The 17943-nt window shown below is 33.8% G+C and overlaps 3 protein-coding genes across 3 annotated transcripts; all 3 read right to left on the minus strand.

The window, feature by feature from the left end:
- Positions 1-6142: 6142 nt before the first annotated feature.
- LOC106313241 (probable E3 ubiquitin-protein ligase LUL3) lies at positions 6143-7076 on the minus strand. The gene is made up of 2 exons (XM_013751005.1): positions 6593-7076; positions 6143-6507 (listed from the first exon to the last, which is right to left on the minus strand). The coding sequence occupies exons 1-2, from the start codon at positions 7049-7051 to the stop codon at positions 6388-6390; spliced, it is 579 nt and encodes a 192-aa protein (XP_013606459.1). The 5' UTR covers positions 7052-7076; the 3' UTR covers positions 6143-6387.
- A 4030-nt stretch (positions 7077-11106) lies between these two features.
- LOC106313240 (probable E3 ubiquitin-protein ligase LUL3) lies at positions 11107-13364 on the minus strand. The gene is made up of 3 exons (XM_013751004.1): positions 12757-13364; positions 11557-12058; positions 11107-11471 (listed from the first exon to the last, which is right to left on the minus strand). Exons 1-3 carry the CDS (start codon positions 13293-13295, stop codon positions 11352-11354), a joined length of 1161 nt encoding a protein of 386 aa, XP_013606458.1. The 5' UTR covers positions 13296-13364; the 3' UTR covers positions 11107-11351.
- A 435-nt stretch (positions 13365-13799) lies between these two features.
- LOC106316029 (TVP38/TMEM64 family membrane protein slr0305) lies at positions 13800-16230 on the minus strand. The gene is made up of 9 exons (XM_013753891.1): positions 15920-16230; positions 15468-15529; positions 15199-15253; positions 14985-15083; positions 14803-14889; positions 14601-14717; positions 14418-14510; positions 14303-14333; positions 13800-14208 (listed from the first exon to the last, which is right to left on the minus strand). The coding sequence occupies exons 1-9, from the start codon at positions 16013-16015 to the stop codon at positions 14006-14008; spliced, it is 843 nt and encodes a 280-aa protein (XP_013609345.1). The 5' UTR covers positions 16016-16230; the 3' UTR covers positions 13800-14005.
- Positions 16231-17943: the final 1713 nt, after the last annotated feature.

Below are 17943 nucleotides of genomic sequence, written 5' to 3' on the forward strand. Positions count from 1 at the left end.
TTTTGGGTTTGACTCCAAGTTTTGAGTCACACTTGGCAATTCTCCTTAATAGTTTAGATAACTAGCTAGTTAGTTGTTCAAAAAAAACTAACTAGTTCATTTCCTCCATAATTGGAGGGACTTCGATGCTTATCCAGTTAACCTAGTCCTATTTAGACCCAAAAAACCTAGTCCTATTTTTTTGGTAATCACCTAGTCCATTTTTAACAACATTTCAAGAATAAACAAATTCTAAGCAATGACGTAGAAAAAACTATGTTCCCTTGCGGAAACTATTTTCTATTAAACTAATAGTGTGAAAAGTTGATTTTTCGCACTATCATGAATGAGACTGATAACATTTTGAATCAAACTATATCCATATTAAACATTTGTTTAAGTTTGGGGGAACCAACGAGATAAACATTAGAAACTAACTCTATATAAAAAAAATCTAAAAAATAAACATAGTTTCTGATTTAATTTCAAATACTAGCCCGGCATTGTAAATTATTGAACCCAACTGTACATGCTTTGTTACCATTTGTTGAAGTTATCTTAAATAATTGAGTGATACTAATTAATAGTATAGTATACATTTAGTAAAAGTTAAATTGAAACCGTGGGACCAGACCCCACCAGATTAAAATGACAACTGATTAAAAGAAAGAGACCTGTTAGAAAATCAGGCATAAGAACATGGTTTTCAGATAATAATTAGTTTGTCTTAATGGAAAATAAAGATATTAACATTATAAAAACCTGATATCAAACAAAATTAATAATAACTGAGATAGTAAGAATAATGGAACAAGAAATAAAGGAGGAAAAGTAAGCATATAAAAACTTAATTCTAGTATTCAGTTACCAAACATCTATCTCTAAGTTTAAGTCTTCTACGCATATATTATTATTGCCATTGGTCTCAAAATCCTAAATGTGTAAACATAGCATGAAACACTCCTCTCCCCAAGTCCCCATGTTTTAGGTTTTTTTTTCCTTTTGACATTTATTAAAATAATACTTAAAATATTCTATTTTCTTCCAATAAAGATTTCTGTAATATTTTGCAACTTAACGCATATATTCAACAATGTAACCACTACGTGTGAATATTGTGCTGGTTGATATAGATATCCTTATTTATATCAGATATGCTGATATGTTGGGTAAGTTGTTGAATCTAAACGCATTGGTAATTTATAATAGTAGCAGATGATTTGAAAACCTAACAAGATATATGTTTTGTAACATATTTCGAATTGGACTAAAACCTAATAAAATTTCTTGTATAGTACGTTTCTTTCCTCATTGGTAGTATACAAGTTTCGGAAAAGGTCGATGTCATGAGACAAAGAAAGAATAACATCATCACGTACAAAACAAAATCCCAAATCGAGAATTTAATCAAGAAGGATATGATTACAACTGCGAATTTATCCCCAGAACCATTATTGAAGATGTTGTTATATTAGTTTTTTTAAACTGTTATATTAGTTGTTAGCAAAATAATATGATGGTAAACCAGCTTTACCATTAGCTGATATCGAAATGCGTCGAACATAAAAATTGATCATAAACCCTAATGCTGGTAGGTGGTACCCTCGATTTTATTACACGTAGTTTTCTATGGAATCCGCATACTATTACACGTAGGCACGTAGCATATTATATGGGTATTAGAGCAAAAAAAATCATAAAATGAAAATCGTTACTTGTAAAAAAATTACTAGATATATTCATCGCCATACAAGTGAAACTTGTAGAATTGGTTATCAAACTTGCTTGTTTCTTAAGCTCACAGGCAACTCATATTTATACATACGTGAAGCGTATCCTATCTCCTACATCTCAGGAGATTTACAATATATCGTTAACAAACTTTATGTTTATCTAACTTAAGATAACTCCCACAATACTCCCCCTCAAGTTGGAGGGTCCAAAAGAGTGACACCCAACTTGGATGCTAACGTATGGAACTGAGCCCTGCCTAGAGCTTTTGTTAAGACATCAGCGATCTGCGTATCTATCGTGATGTGTTTAGTAACAATAATGCCATCACGAACCGCATCCCTGACCGAATGACAATCATTTTCGATATGTTTCGTGCGTTCATGAAAGACCGGATTAACAGCAATATAGATGGCTGCTTGACTATCACAGAAGAAGCGTGTAGGTTCTTGTTGTTTGACTCCCAATTCTGTTAACAATTTGCGAAGCCATTTGATTTCTCTTAATGCAGTGGCCATCGACCTGTACTCGGCCTCAGCGGAAGAATGTGAAACTGTGCGCTGCTTCTTGGTCTTCCAAGATATCGGCGAACCACCGAGCATGACAACAAAAGCGCTCAGGGAACGTCGCGTAATGGGGCACGAAGACCAATCTGAATCACAGTAGACTGTCAATGTAAGGTCCGTATCAGATGAGAGAAAGACACCATACCCAACCGTGCCTCTAAAGAAACGAAAAACTCGTGTAGCAGCATCCCAGTGAGCTTGCTTTGGTTCCTTCATAAATTGTGTCAAGATATGAACCGCATAGCTAAGTTCTGGACGTGTATGCATAAGATAAATCAAACGTCCCACAAGTCGACGATACTTTTGTGGATCATCAAACGCTGGACTCTCCACAGTAGCAAGACGATGATTCTCCATTGGATTCGACACAGGTTTACTTGCCAGCATCCCAACTTCACTTACAATATCAAGAGCATATTTTCTCTGTGAAAGAAACATCCCTTCAGGTCCTCTTGCAATCTCTATGCCAAGAAAGTACTTTGCTTTGCCGAGGTCTTTCATCAGAAAACACTTACTCATGTGTCTCTTGAACTTCTCCAACATCTCGTGGTCATTTCCTGTTATGATGAGATCGTCGACATAAATAAGAACCCGTACACACTTTCCATTCTTCTCGTAGCTAAACAAGGAGTAGTCTTCATACGACTACTCGAAACCGAACTGCTTCAAAGCTGATGTCAACTTCTCAAACCAGCACCTTGGAGCTTGTTTAAGGCCATATAAGGACTTCTTCAAACGACAGACCTTGCCAGGATGTGTGTGACGAAACCCCGGTGGTAATTTCATATAGACCTCCTCCTCTAAGTCACCATGGAGAAAGGCGTTGTTAACGTCCATTTGATAAATCTCCCACTGTTTAGCAGCAGCAATGCGAAGTAAAGAACGAATGGTAGTCATCTTCACCACTGGGGCGAAGGTTTCATTATAATCCTTCCCGCAACCTGCTTGCGTCCATTACCAACCACTCGAGCTTTGTGACGCAGAATCGTCCCATCAGGATTATATTTTATTTTATAAACCAATTGACTATCAATAGCCTCTTTGCCGGGAGGGAGATCTGTGATGTCCCATGTACCTTGTTCCTCCAAGGCATCGACTTCAACATACATCGCATCGTCCCAAATCTTTTGACCAATAGCTTCTTTAAAGTGTTTTGGCTCAACTCCAGCCGTTATGGCAGCCATGTAAGCTTGATGTCCTGAGGAAAAGTCAGCATCAGCTATAAACTGAGATAAGGGATATTGCGACGTACCTTGAACCGCTTGCAAAGGCTTTGATGTGGAGGATGAAGAGCATGGAGCGTGAGGGGTATTTGCAGCCGTAGTGTTGTATGTGACATAGTCAGTAAGTCGCACAGACGGAGTGCGTTCGCGCTGTCCTCGTCCTGAGGGAGCAGCCGGCTCTGGTTCTGGTGTGACATTATGTTCTGTTTGTGACGTGACGGACAGTGGAGGTGGTATAATATTCTCCTGTACCTCAGGCTGAGACAGATCAGTAACGTCAACTGCAGGTGGTGTGTGAGCAACAGTTTCAGTAGTCACTGCACTGGGACCTTCTGTAACGTCTGGTACAAGCAATGAAGAAGAAACAGAGCTCCCCCTGTCTTCGACAGCCGTCACCGGAATCTCCCAATCTTCATCAACGGTAATGACTTGTGAAAGAAGTAATGTCGGCGAAGGCAATATCTTAGCGTAAGGAAAGACGTCCTACTCTCCAACCCTTTTTGCCGAAAGGATACCCCATATATATATTATCAGCATCATTAATCTAAGTTTTGTACCATATAATTGGATAGGAGAAAAGTAATGTTAACTCATTTATATATATTAATATTGTATAATATAGTCCAAGTCCTATATAACGAAAGGACATGGTACAATTTTAACATTTATGATAAAGTTTTGTGATGGCTAGCCATGTCATTCAAATGTGCTGTATTATTGAACTATTTGAATTTTAGTTGTGTTGTAGGATCAAGATATTTTTCTCTTGGCAATCAAAATTAGAAATGGGACGGGACGACAATTTTAGAATTCACATGATATTTATAAAACCAATCGAAAAGTTAACATACGTAGACTCAAAGACAAATAAAAAACAGATTTAATAAGAATTCAATTTTATAAATTGGAGTTCTAAAGTAAACCTCAAACTTGAATCAGACAACATAAAACACAACTTCGTTTTAATCGGCTAGCTGAGCCACCAACATTTGAATTTTGGGTTTATGCTATAGCTGCACTTTTCCCTAAAATGATAGATTTGAGTCACATGAGTCTCCAATGTTCACATGGGGTCATCTTCTTCTTCTTGACAAAATGACATTAACTGGAGTTTTTGTCCATATTCTCTCCTCTTGTTGCCATTTAGATTCGTTTCCTTTTCCCATTCTGAACCAAAGCTTATCTCAATACGCTTCTATCGAACTCGAGTTGTTATACTTAGCGTGGAAAATGCTATACTTAGTCTAATTAATCCATATTTTGTTGAATGAGTCTAATTAATCCATATTTAGTTGAATGTTAACAGTGGGAGCGATGATAAAAATTTCTAATTTTATGTATTATATATGTTTCAAACTTGAATAGTGTGTGTTTGACCCAAAGAAAAAACTTGAATAGTGTGAACTGACGCAAAATGATAATATCTTTGACGCAAAAGAAAAAAACTAGATTCGTATCATGCAGAGATTTATATGTACTTAATATCTATACACCCAAGTTCAACGATTCCGACATAACTGATTTACTTATATTCTAATCCTAGACACAAACTCGCTTCCATATCTCGTTGGCATTGCTAAATATATTTTCTTTTGAGCAACCTCATTCATTATACCTAATGGCAATACAAGAGTTTAGTTTAAACCATATCTATTGATGGACCTTGGAAGTTACATCTGAGAAAAGCTTTATAAGAAAGTTGGTAAAAAAATCAGAATACGCGAAACTGTAAAAGATATGTTGATACAGGGTACATGCAGTCAGGTGATAAATAAGGATTGGTATGAATTTTGAAAAAACATCATGGTATGACACTAGTAAATATTGTCCTAGGAAAAGTGGAGAAAATTTCACTATATTCAATAAATATTCCAAAACAAGACAAAGACAAATCATACGTAGATATAGGGTTTCATTGATCTAAACTTCAATCTATATTTTGGTGTGTACAATATTGAGCTTATATTTCAAATAAAAGATACATATCTATTATAAACGCAAACATAGCACATGCATGCATTTCCGTTTTTATTTGTATTTGTATTTGCATTTTTCAGTTTTATTTTTTATTAATAAACTATAGTATTGTTTTTCTAAAAGAAACTACGGAACAGCTTTCAAAAAAAGTTTATCAAAGGTGATATCTAGATATAAGATGATACTTTGACCAAAAAAAAAGATATAAGATGATACACTGATACTACCTGGAATCAAAAAGATTGTCTAGGGAGAAATAATTTTGCTTGTTAAGGGGGTCACTGCACTACAATCAAATGAACTTTTTTTTGTTCCTAAATACAAAAGTATGAACATTCTATCAAAAGAAACCAACACAGTTTATTTTTTTTTTTAAACTAGCTTCTTTGAATGTTCTTCATCAACTTCAGTTTCATATCTCTTTATTTTCTTTTGGATCTCTGTAATTATGAAGGTCCCCATTTATGACTTTTTTACAAACTTTTTACTTACTCGAAAAGAGTTAAAAAGAAAACCAAATTAAGGAATACATAGCCTATCTAAACTCTTGCAGACCCTTAAGGTTACTACAAAGTTTGGTTTCTAGGTTATAAATCCAACGGTTGCCAGTAAACAACACATAGTTGCACAAACTTCTGTATTTAGTAACAGATTAACACAAGCAAATGATGAGTGCTTCACGCAGAAAGAAACAAATAGAGAGCTTCTCTAGAAGCCATTAGAAATATATACAATACTGATGTTTTTCTTTCAAATTTTCGAAACTAAAACCAACAAATCTGTGAAGAGTATGAAATGAGAAAACATCAGACAGGGTTTGTATAAGTAAAAAAGGTAAAAGAATTTGATTTGAGGCTTTCAAGAGACAAAAGAAACAAACTTAAGAGTGAAGCAAAGAAGAAACCTCTTTTTCAGTGTTGTTCATTGCTACTTTCCACTTTAATCATTAAAAGCTCATCGAAAGGTTGTCGACAAATGGGACATTTTTTTGACTGAAACCTCAGTTCTTTAGCGCAGTCACTGCACAAACACTGCAAGAGACAAACACAACATGAGTTAGTCATAGGATAATTCAACCAAAACGTGACATTATTGTGAAAAGTGAGAAGTTTTTACCAAATGTCTACAAGGCATCACGGCGGTGTCCTTAGGTTCAGTCAAGCAAATAACACATTCTTTGTCACCACTATCCTCTAACCCTGACGCAACATCATCATCTTGTGCGGTCGAGTTATCGATACCATACAACTCACGTAGCTCATATCTAGCTCCTTCGATCCATAAGATCTGTTTCATGACTTTCACTTTGAAAGATCCATCGTCAGTCTTCTCCAAACACGCTAGCGTGATTTGCTTGTGAACTAATGGTTCCTCTGAACCCGAGCTTGGTGAGATCACTGTCTCTGCGGATATTACAAGTGGGTCCACCTCGTCTGGTAATGGGTTCGATAGATCGTCGAGTGAAAAGAAACCTAGGTCTGTTCCTGTCCCTGAAGGTTGTACAAACTTCTGTGCTGTACCTTTTTGGAAAGGGACTTGGGTTGGTTTGAAAGCTTCTGGAAATTGAGGGACCATTGTGCAGTTTTCTTCCTCTTTTGCGAAAAATCCATATATATTAATTGAGGAACATTTGAAAAGATGTAACCTCAATTTTGTAATAATTAAAAAATACTTATTACTTATGTGTCAATCAATTAGGTAGTTAATTAGTCATACGTGTCAGCTTCACATTGAAATTGAAAAACATGTTGGTCCAATTCGATTTTTATATTTTACTAGAAACATTTAGTATCAACTATATGATATCATATGATATTAACTAAAGCAAGTTGGCTATTTATTATATATTATTTCTTTAAATAAAACTTACGGAATTATCTAATGTGATTATGATATATATAGTAATTAATGATTTTAAATAATGAAGATTTGCTAATAATCTGTATGCTTTCTATCATTTTTTTTTAATTTTTTACTATTAAAATAAATTACACAATTACGTTAATCATATATTAAAAATTTAGATTTTTTTGTATATGTTGTATTTTGAATTTTTCAAAACGAGTATAAATTACTAAAATTGTTAAAAGTCTCACATAATCTTTTGTGATCAATGTTTAATTTTTTTCCTATAATAAGATACAAAGATAATAAAATCATAAAAATAAATAATTTTATTTTAATAGGTGCTTATGTTAATATATATATACTTCATATCGTTTAAATATAAGTATATATCATATACGATAGATAAGATTGATTGTTTTGATTTATTTATTCTAAAATGATTGCGAATAAACATGAGCGGTCATTTGATTTATATGTGCATGTCAATTTATTACATAATAGTAACTGATTTCTTAGTTATTTAATATATAATTATTATTTTATTATTTCATAATATGCAGAAAAATATAAAATAAGTATTTATTTTGCACAAGGCGCAGATCTTAACCTAAGTATGCATCTCTTTAATAATTTTGAATCTTAAACATTTTCTAAATCTCAGGCCAAAATAAAAGAAAGAAATGAGAATAAACTCAAAAATCAATATTTATATCAAGCAATAACCAAAATGACCAAAAAGGAGAAAAATATCGAAGATAGATAGGATTGGCACGTGAACGTAAACTTCTCATGACCATAATTAAATTTTAAATTGCTAAATCATGATATAAAACCGAGCTGACATAGTTTTATTGTAATCAAATAGTAGACATGAGATTCTTCGGCCTAAACGTTAGGTTTTTATGCGACAAATAATTTTTTGACCTATTTTTTAAAAATGTGATCAGTTCATTAGTAAGCAAATTATGTAATTAACAAAAAAAAGTTTTTAAAAAATTGTTTAAAAGACAAATAGATTAATTCGATCAATAATATATTTTTTTTTCCATACGATTTTTCTTAAATAATTTTCATATAAATTAATTTACTCTACGCATGGCGCAGGTCTGATCCTATTATAGTATAATAGTAAAACTGAAAAACGAGACAAAGGAACATAACGAGGACACCCTTGTTAGATAATCATACTAATGTACTCATATCATATAAATAACCTCAACTCTTGATCATAAGGTCTGTTTTGGGTTTTTGTTTAATTTGAAAAAGAAAATACAAATATGAAGTTTATAGCTTAGACACTTTATCATTTGTACTTAAAGTATATAATTTTTTGGTTTCAGAATTTCCCGTGTTTATTTAAACTCTATAGATCTTATGGTTTCAAAACTTCCCGCGTTATATTTAAACTTTATAAATCTTATGGTTTCAAAATTCTGGAGTTTCTAACCAACATTTATAACTTTCATAATTTCGAAATTCCTGCGTTTTTAACCGAAATAAAATAAAATAAAACAATGATGTATGGCACATATATAATCTTTGTTCATCTAATCATTTTTCTGCATAAGCTTTTGAAAATATTCGGCTATACGCCTTTGATCTTATTTTATTTTTTTCTAGAAAAAAGTTTACATGATGAGAGGCTCTGATAAATCTTCATTCGCCTTTAATCCCTCTGGCTCCGTAACCCCAAACAATTTGTATTTAAAAATTACAAACTTGACCAATTTTCCTATATACAGAGCCATAAACATAAATATACACATAAACCCAATCAAGAATAAATGTGGGTACACATAGTTAAAGAACATCACTTTGAAGGTTTCAAGTAGATAATTTCCATTTATTATCAGTTCCATAACCATGGCTGGTACCATTAGTCTTAAAACCACCACCACCATAAGTATCATCATCATAATCACCAAATTCCACATGCTTTCCATGCCTTTCTCTTTTCTTTTTGGGTTTATTAGAACTCATATGTATTCAATGGAAGTTATATAGGTCGAAATTGTGAATATGTATACTGTTTATGGCAATCCATTAATCTGTGCATTTATCACATTTGACTTTATATAATTATATGCTTATGGAAACTGAATCATGTGTGATTAACTGAACAAATCTAACTACGTAGGTTGTAAATATATTTTTGGGGTAATATGTTTATGGAAACTGATTCATGTGCATTTATCACATTTGACTTTATAAAATTATATGTTTATATTTGTTTTTCTTATGTTTTCCTTGTTTTTTATTTTTAAAAATAAAATAATCATTTAATGTTAGATGTAAAAGAAACTAATAAAGAGTGGTTACATATATAGTTTCAGTAAATAGTTTCAGTAAAGAGTAGTTACATATCAAGAAATTAATAAAGAGTAGTTTTGATTATGTGAAATAATTGTTAGATTTATAAAAAGGAAAAAATATAACTTTTATAGCTTTGACACTTTTTCATACTTACTTAAAATGTAAATTTTTATAATTTATTTACGTGTTAGTTAAACTGTATAAATTTTATGGTTTCAGAATTCTCCATATTTTATTTACACTCTATAAATTTTATGGTTTCAAAAATCCCATATTTCTAGTTAATATTTATAACTATTATAACTTCAAAATTCCCGCATTTTTAACCAAAAACAAAAAGAAGTAAAATAAGACAATGATATATGGCTATATAATATTTGTTCATTTGATTTTTTTTGCATAAACTTTTGAAAGCGTTTAGCTATAGGCTTTTGATTCTTATTTTATTTTCCTAGATAGAGTTTACATGATGAGAGGCTTTGAGACACCTTCATTTACCTTTAATCCCTTTAGCTTGGAAACCACAAGCAATTTGTATTAGAAAAATACAAATTTTATCAACTTTCCTATGTACAGAGCCATAAACATTATACACATAAAAAGATTGATCTCTTCAGAATTTATTTAATCAGACGTTCAAAAAAAGAAAGGGACAATAATAATTTAGTTAATAAAGTTATGGAAAAAGATGAAATGGATCTGACACCATATCCATCATCCTCTCTGGCAGATTCAGTGATACCTCAAACCCTATAGACGTATAATGACCTTGATGTGGATTCAGCTTCTCTTTCTTAGATGTGTATTTATAGTCATTTTTTAAAAGAAGTTTTGCCTTTGCAGCGGTTTGAGAGTATTATGAGAGCAACACAAGGCGCATTGATTCTTGCCCTAGGGCCTCTATAGTATTGTTTTTCTAAAAGAAACTACGGAACAACTTTCAAAAAAAGTTTATCAAAGGAATTTGATAGCTAGATATAAGATGATACTTTGACCAAAAAAAAAGATATACACTGATAGTCTGATACTACCTGGAATCAAAAAGATCGTCTAGGGAGAAATAATTTTGCTTGTTAAGGGGGTCACTGCACTACAATCAAATGAACTTTTTTTTGTTCCTAAATACAAAAGTATGAACATTCTATCAAAAGAAACCAACACAGATTATTTTTTCTTAAAACTAGCTTCTTTGAATGTTCTTCATCAACTTCAGTTTCATATCTCTTTATTTTCTTTTGAATCTCTGTAATTATGAAGGTCCCCATTTATGACTTTTTAACAAACTTTTTACTTACTCGAAAAGAGTTAAAAAGAAAACCAAATTAAGGAATACATAGCCTATCTAAACTCTTGCAGACCCTTAAGGTTACTACAAAGTTTGGTTTCTAGGTTATAAATCCAACGGTTGCCAGTAAACAACACATAGTTGCACAAACTTCTGTATTTAGTAACAGATTAACACAAGCAAATGATGAGTGCTTCACGCAGAAAGAAACAAATAGAGAGCTTCTCTAGAAGCCATTAGAAATATATACAATACTGATGTTTTTCTTTCAAATTTTCGAAACTAAAACCAACAAATCTGTGAAGAGTATGAAATGAGAAAACATCAGACAGGGTTTGTATAAGTAAAAAAGGTAAAAGAATTTGATTTGAGGCTTTCAAGAGACAAAAGAAACAAACTTAAGAGTGAAGCAAAGAAGAAACCTCTTTTTCAGTGTTGTTCATTGCTACTTTCCACTTTAATCATTAAAAGCTCATCGAAAGGTTGTCGACAAATGGGACATTTTTTTGACTGAAACCTCAGTTCTTTAGCGCAGTCACTGCACAAACACTGCAAGAGACAAACACAACATGAGTTAGTCATAGGATAATTCAACCAAAACGTGACATTATTGTGAAAAGTGAGAAGTTTTTACCAAATGTCTACAAGGCATCACGGCGGTGTCCTTAGGTTCAGTCAAGCAAATAACACATTCTTTGTCACCACTATCCTCTAACCCTGACGCAACATCATCATCTTGTGCGGTCGAGTTATCGATACCATACAACTCACGTAGCTCATATCTAGCTCCTTCGATCCATAAGATCTGTTTCATGACTTTCACTTTGAAAGATCCATCGTCAGTCTTCTCCAAACACGCTAGCGTGATTTGCTTGTGAACTAATGGTTCCTCTGAACCCGAGCTTGGTGAGATCACTGTCTCTGCGGATATTACAAGTGGGTCCACCTCGTCTGGTAATGGGTTCGATAGATCGTCGAGTGAAAAGAAACCTAGGTCTGTTACTGTCCCCGAAGGTTGTACAAACTTCTGTGCTGTACCTTTTTGGAAAGGGACTTGGGTTGGTTTGAAAGCTTCTGGAAATTGAGGGACCATTGTGCAGTTTTCTTCCTCTTTTGCGAAAAATATGATAGTAAAACTGAAAAATGAGACAAAGGAACATAATGAGAACACCCTTGTTAGATAATCATACTAATGTACTCATATATCATATAAATAACCTCAACTCTTGATCATAAGGTCTGTTTTGGGCTTTGGTCACTCTTAGATCAAAGCCTTAAGCTTGGTATAAAACATTCAAGGAGAGTAATAAGATAGATTCAGTAGCTACTTCTTTGATGCAAACAAAACAATTTCTCAGTGTTCTAAAAATCAGTGTAGGCGAGAGGCGAGAGCCTAGACAGGTTTAAACAAAACGATTTTTAAAAAATATGTCTTAAGCGTTCAAAAAATTGAGTAGACAGTAGACATCCGCCTAATCAATAATTCTCTATAAAACGTCTAATTACCACCTAATTAGGTCTTGAACATTGCAATTTCTTAACAGTGATATCACTGCAAATCTCGAAATGTATTAAAGAAGTACAATGTTATTACGCACAAGAGTGTTTTTCATCACTCCTATGGAGATTCATTAAACGAAGTAATGCCCCTAATGCAAAATCTACACCCACTTATGTAAGTGAAGCCTGCATTGCTTGATTCTTAACCAATATTAATTCTAATCACATACCCATCAGCTAGATCATGTAAAGTTTCAACCTTTTTTTAAACCCAAGTTCTGGGATTCGAGAGTCACAATCATGTAAAGTTTGAACCTTTTTAATACAAACATACCTGCCATCGAATACGGCATCGAAGAGGAAGGAAACAAGATGATAGCCAGGGTTAAGATCGTCTGCTTCGAGCCTCACCGTATCTTTATGGACATTGACATCATTCCTCACCTTCTTAGCGCTCTGATGCTCCACGTACGGCTGAGGAGGCTGTTGGTCAACCACCACAGCCGGACCGTAGAAAACCGGTCTCATCATCGTATTCCACCCATTGGGATGGTAACCGGAGAAATACGGAGGCTGCTGCTGTTGCGGGTTTTGAATTTGATTATAGTTATAGCCGTAGGATCCGTAATTAATCTGCGGCGGAGGATGAGGCTGAGGCTGAGGCTGAGGCTGAGGCTGAGAGGGTGGAGGAAGAGAGTGTTGCGGAGCTGAAACGAGGTGGTTGTGAGTGTAGCTGTACTCGTTGTGCGGTGGTTGAGGCGGCGGCGGTTGTTGAGGTTGATCCGAGTAATAGTAAGGCGGAGGAGGAGGGAGGTGATGGTGGTAGCGGCGGTGGTGGTTGTTTCGTCTACGGTTGCTAAAAGAGATCCCCATAGCTGAAGGAGAAGAAGAGAGAGGAGGGAAAAAGACAGAAGAGGAGAGATACGGAAAGAAAAGTCAAGATCAAAAGAAGGTAGTTCTTGTCTTGTCCGAAGATATTTTCTTTATTATTTCTAATATTCACTTTTTTACCGCGGGAAAGATAGATTTACTGACACGGTTTAGTGATATCTAGTTTACTGCCATTTTCTGTCTAAAACTTATGAAAATCTAGTGTTATTAAACTTTGTTATTTGATAAAATATTTTAAAATTTACTGTTCTTGAATATAAATTAAAGTGTGTATTTTAAGGTTTTTCTAGTTATTTTAGAACGTTTGAGTTTTTTTGGTTTAATATTTTACTAAAAATAAATAAAATTACTGGTTGAATATCCACCCCCTAAATGTCAACGCGTGTGTTCTTGAAGTATTAGTCTATGCACACCTTTTTGAACATATTTAGAATGTTTCCATATCTTATACATGTCAACAATATTTAAAATTCCCGAGCACCAGTAATTACATCTCTTAGCCAAGAAGGAAGAAACATTTTTTAATTATTTATTAATCTATGTTATTATACAAAAACAAGAAATCGAAAAACTAGAACGACCATATTATTTTATCTGTGCATTAACGAGCTGACTCGAAGAACCTATGCTTTTGTATTTTGTAAGTTAACAAATATAAGATTATTGTACATAGTAATTAGCCAGGAGCTTCTTTAATGACTATTGTTTTCTTGGTTCTGAGGTGATTGAGGCTCTATCTTTATTAACAGAGGCTCGTTCAAATCACTTGGAGTATCGGCCGTAACGTTCAGCTCCGGCGAGGCTGCAACTGCTCCGTTCATGTCTCCTCCGTGCTCTGCTAATGCTTTTCTTAGAGCGTTCTGCGCTACCTTCGTTACACATACCATTAATATCACTGCAAAGAGAAAGAAACGTTATTGATACCGTGCATAGGTTCATAAAGATTTTACTATGATGAAAATGAATGGTGGGAACACTCTCGAACTAACCGGATATTACAAGACTCGAAATCAGGAACGCCTGCGAATATTGCAAACACACATGTTCAGAAAAGATATGGGAACAAGAAGGCTGAGAATGTAGTTAAATTAGTGCGGATCTTACCCAGCGACCAATAGAGAATTCACTCCACTTGTGCGTCACATCAGAAAGGTCTTTTAGTGTTGTTCCAGCATACACTAACGCAAGTGTTATCGGCTGCGAGTTAACAATGTATATATCAAGCTGTATTCTTTTGACCTTACAGTTATACAGTGGTTATGGAGAGGTTGATCAGATGAAGATTACCATCATTCCTAACCATGAAGAAAGCAAGTATGGGCCCAGCGTTATCGGCGTTACAGATAAGAGGTAGTTCAACATGCTGAAGGGGAGCAGAGGAGCAAGTCGGAGCAGCAAGCATATCTATATAATTAGTTTTAGCATATTCCTAAGTTTCATAAACAGATTGTCAGCCGTAGAAAAAAAAATATTGGTTCTCAGGACAAACCTTGAAACCTGATTTCTCAATGGCGAGTGCCACTGATTGAAACTGAGGATAATCCTTCAATTTTGCAACTACAAAAGGTTTTCCAATCTGCATAAAGAGCATTTATCATATAAGTACCAAAACAGAAAAAAGAAGATGTACATATTATCTAACTAAATAAGAAGTAAGTTTGGGGCGCTTACCGTACGGCCTAGAAGAAATGCTGCTCCTGAGCCAAGTGTAGCACCGACCGAGTCCGCCACAAAACCAATTGGCAGCCCAAAAAGATAGCCACCACCGATCTGAATATCAAGATTTCTCAATTTTATTAGACAAACCGGTCACTCTAGCAATGCAAGTCGAGAGTGGATAATAGTAGCCTTAATACACAAAAGAAACAGGATGTGATGTATGTACCGTTAGAACGGAGGCAGGAACAGCCAAAACAGTTAGAGGAATGTACGCAACGGCTCTACACATATTACAAAAGAAAGACAAGTTCAGTGCCTAACATAAAAGGCGTCTTCACTCTTTATGTTCCTAAATTTCTATAAGTTCTATCTCCAACCTCCATGGTTAAACAATAGTAACGAAACAAGATAAAAAGGTAATGTTGTTAGTGTAGCTCAAAGCTACCATTCACTCAAGAATACAATTAGCATATGAAGAAGAGGAGAGACACTTACAGGGCAAGAGGTCCCCAAGGCCCTAGATCTTGTTCAACCCATAACAAAAAATCCTTCAACAGCTGAAACACACAAAGAAACGGTAAAGCTTCAGATCATAACAAGTAAAAAGCTACAGAAACCAACTACTCTTAAACTGAAAATTCAAAAGGGAGGATATCGTCCAGATATCAACCTGATAATTCTACCCGCTGCATTTGATTTTCTAACCAATCTAGCAATAGCAAACATAAAACACATGGTGCTCATAAAACATATATGCAAAAAAGGCTCAAACTTTGCCTTTCACATGACCAGAGAAAAGGAGGGAAAAAAGCTCAATTCTTTATTACAACGAAAACATCTAATCACGAGTCCAACCACCAGAAATTCGAAAGAAAAGCATATGCCCCAAGAAAGACCCATTACATAAATCCACAATTCAAACCCCAATTTTCAAAAAGGAAACGGACCTGCTCAACGGGGAGAAAATAGCAAGCTAAGACAATTGCAGCTACAAGGATCAAAAGAACTGAAATCCGAAGAGCAGATGTCCACGTAAACGCCATTAACGGCGACCCTTAAATAGCCTCCGGTAACTCTTCCACGGATCTATGGATTGTTCTCTCAGCCAAGCAAAAAACAAAAGGCGAACCCTTAAGGGTGAAGGAAGATTTTTGTCTGTGGCGGTTTTGTCGTGGAGATGAATGATCTAATCCGAAAAGGACAGGAATTTAATTCGCGAAGGAGAGGTGAGACTCAGAATTGTTGATTTGGTTTTTGCAGTCTCTTCCAGCCTATATGAACTGTGTCTGGTTTCACTCAACCGCGTACCGACTTCCGGTCCGCCCGTAATATATATTTTTATAATCTCTTAAATTATCAATCCCAATATTATATTCTTATCAAGTTTAGTATGGTTGTTATATGTTTTATAAAAAATATAAATGACATTTTCTTTAACGCAATGACATATAGAAATTCCTCGTGACAAAGAAAAAAATGACATCTTGAAATTCTTATCGTAATAGTAAATGTTGTTTGGAAAGGTTGTTATATTTTTGTTAATGAGATTTTTCTACATAATAATGACATTAAAAATAAGATATGTTTGACTAAATAACAAGAAGAATAATGACCATTGGATTATACAAAAGTATTAATGGCATGTATATTGCATGATAAAAATATGTAGTTATTCAAATTACTGATTATTTTATTTTAAGAAATTAAATTACAAATAATCTGATCAGTAATGGACTAGTCAGTGGACTTGGATGCTGTCAAATGACAACCTGGAATGTATCATGTCTGGAATGAAAGGATGTAGTAGAAACCTTTCAACCTTCACGTGGAACTGGATGATCTCCTTCGGGCTATATTCAATTTGAGCAACAAAAAATGAATACTTTGACTAGATTTAGGACTGATTGTGCATACTTACTCAAGATGGTTGAAGATAATGTGCCTACTTTCAAAGTTTCAAGTTATGATTTCTATAAGTTTAGGGTCAGTTTGAAGCTTTTTATCTTTTTTTTTTATTACGTGTATAAAGAAAGATACATATATTTTCTCATATAAATTACAACTAATCAAGTAGTAACCAATAGTATTTTTTAAACCCGACGCAGACACTATACCGGACGACTTACCGGATCGCTGGATCACTGGATCGACCGCGGGTGAACCACAAATTAATAATGAATTAATTTTATTATATAATAATATATTAGCTATAAAAATAAAAGTATAAAAACTAAAAATTTAATATTTTCTAACACATAAAATAATAGTTTGGATATTTATATATTTTATGTTTAGAAACATTTAGAAAATACTTAACTTTAGTTTTTATATTTTTATTTTTATTTGACATACAAAATATCAAAAAATAGTTTAGATTTTTTAAAATTTGCTGTAACAAGATAAAAGTTATGACATCTAAAAAAAATCAAGACATAACATTTATAAATATTTAAATGTCTAAATTGAATAATAAATTAAATTTCAAATCCAAAATAAACCAAAAGTAAAAGATCATTGTAATAAATTGTCGATAACGGAAATAAACTAACACAAAATCACATCAACTAATTTGGTTCTCTCTTTCTAATCGCATCAACTTTCATTAAAATCTAAAAATCACAAACATAAAACTGAAAAGGAAAAACTTAACTTTTTTTTTGTAACACCTAACTTTTTAATTGGAAACTTAGAATATAAAACATAATTAAAACTAAAAAAAAGTAAAAGATATTTATTGGTTCAACTGGTATCGGGTTTTAGTGGGTTTTCGCGGGTCTTTGCGAATTTTTAAATATTGGGGCTTTATAAAACCCAAACCGGATTTTTTCTGAATCATCGGATTTACTTGTTTAATCTCGGGTCCGGATCGGGTTTCAAAAGTAACTGATCTCAGGAAAACGTATTATCCACCATGATTTAGTTTATGGATTAGATGACAAACAAATAAAAAAGTCGGCTTTTCTCTCTCGAC

Source organism: Brassica oleracea, chromosome C9 (assembly GCF_000695525.1).
Source record: "Brassica oleracea var. oleracea cultivar TO1000 chromosome C9, BOL, whole genome shotgun sequence".
Classification (NCBI taxonomy): domain Eukaryota; kingdom Viridiplantae; phylum Streptophyta; class Magnoliopsida; order Brassicales; family Brassicaceae; genus Brassica; species Brassica oleracea.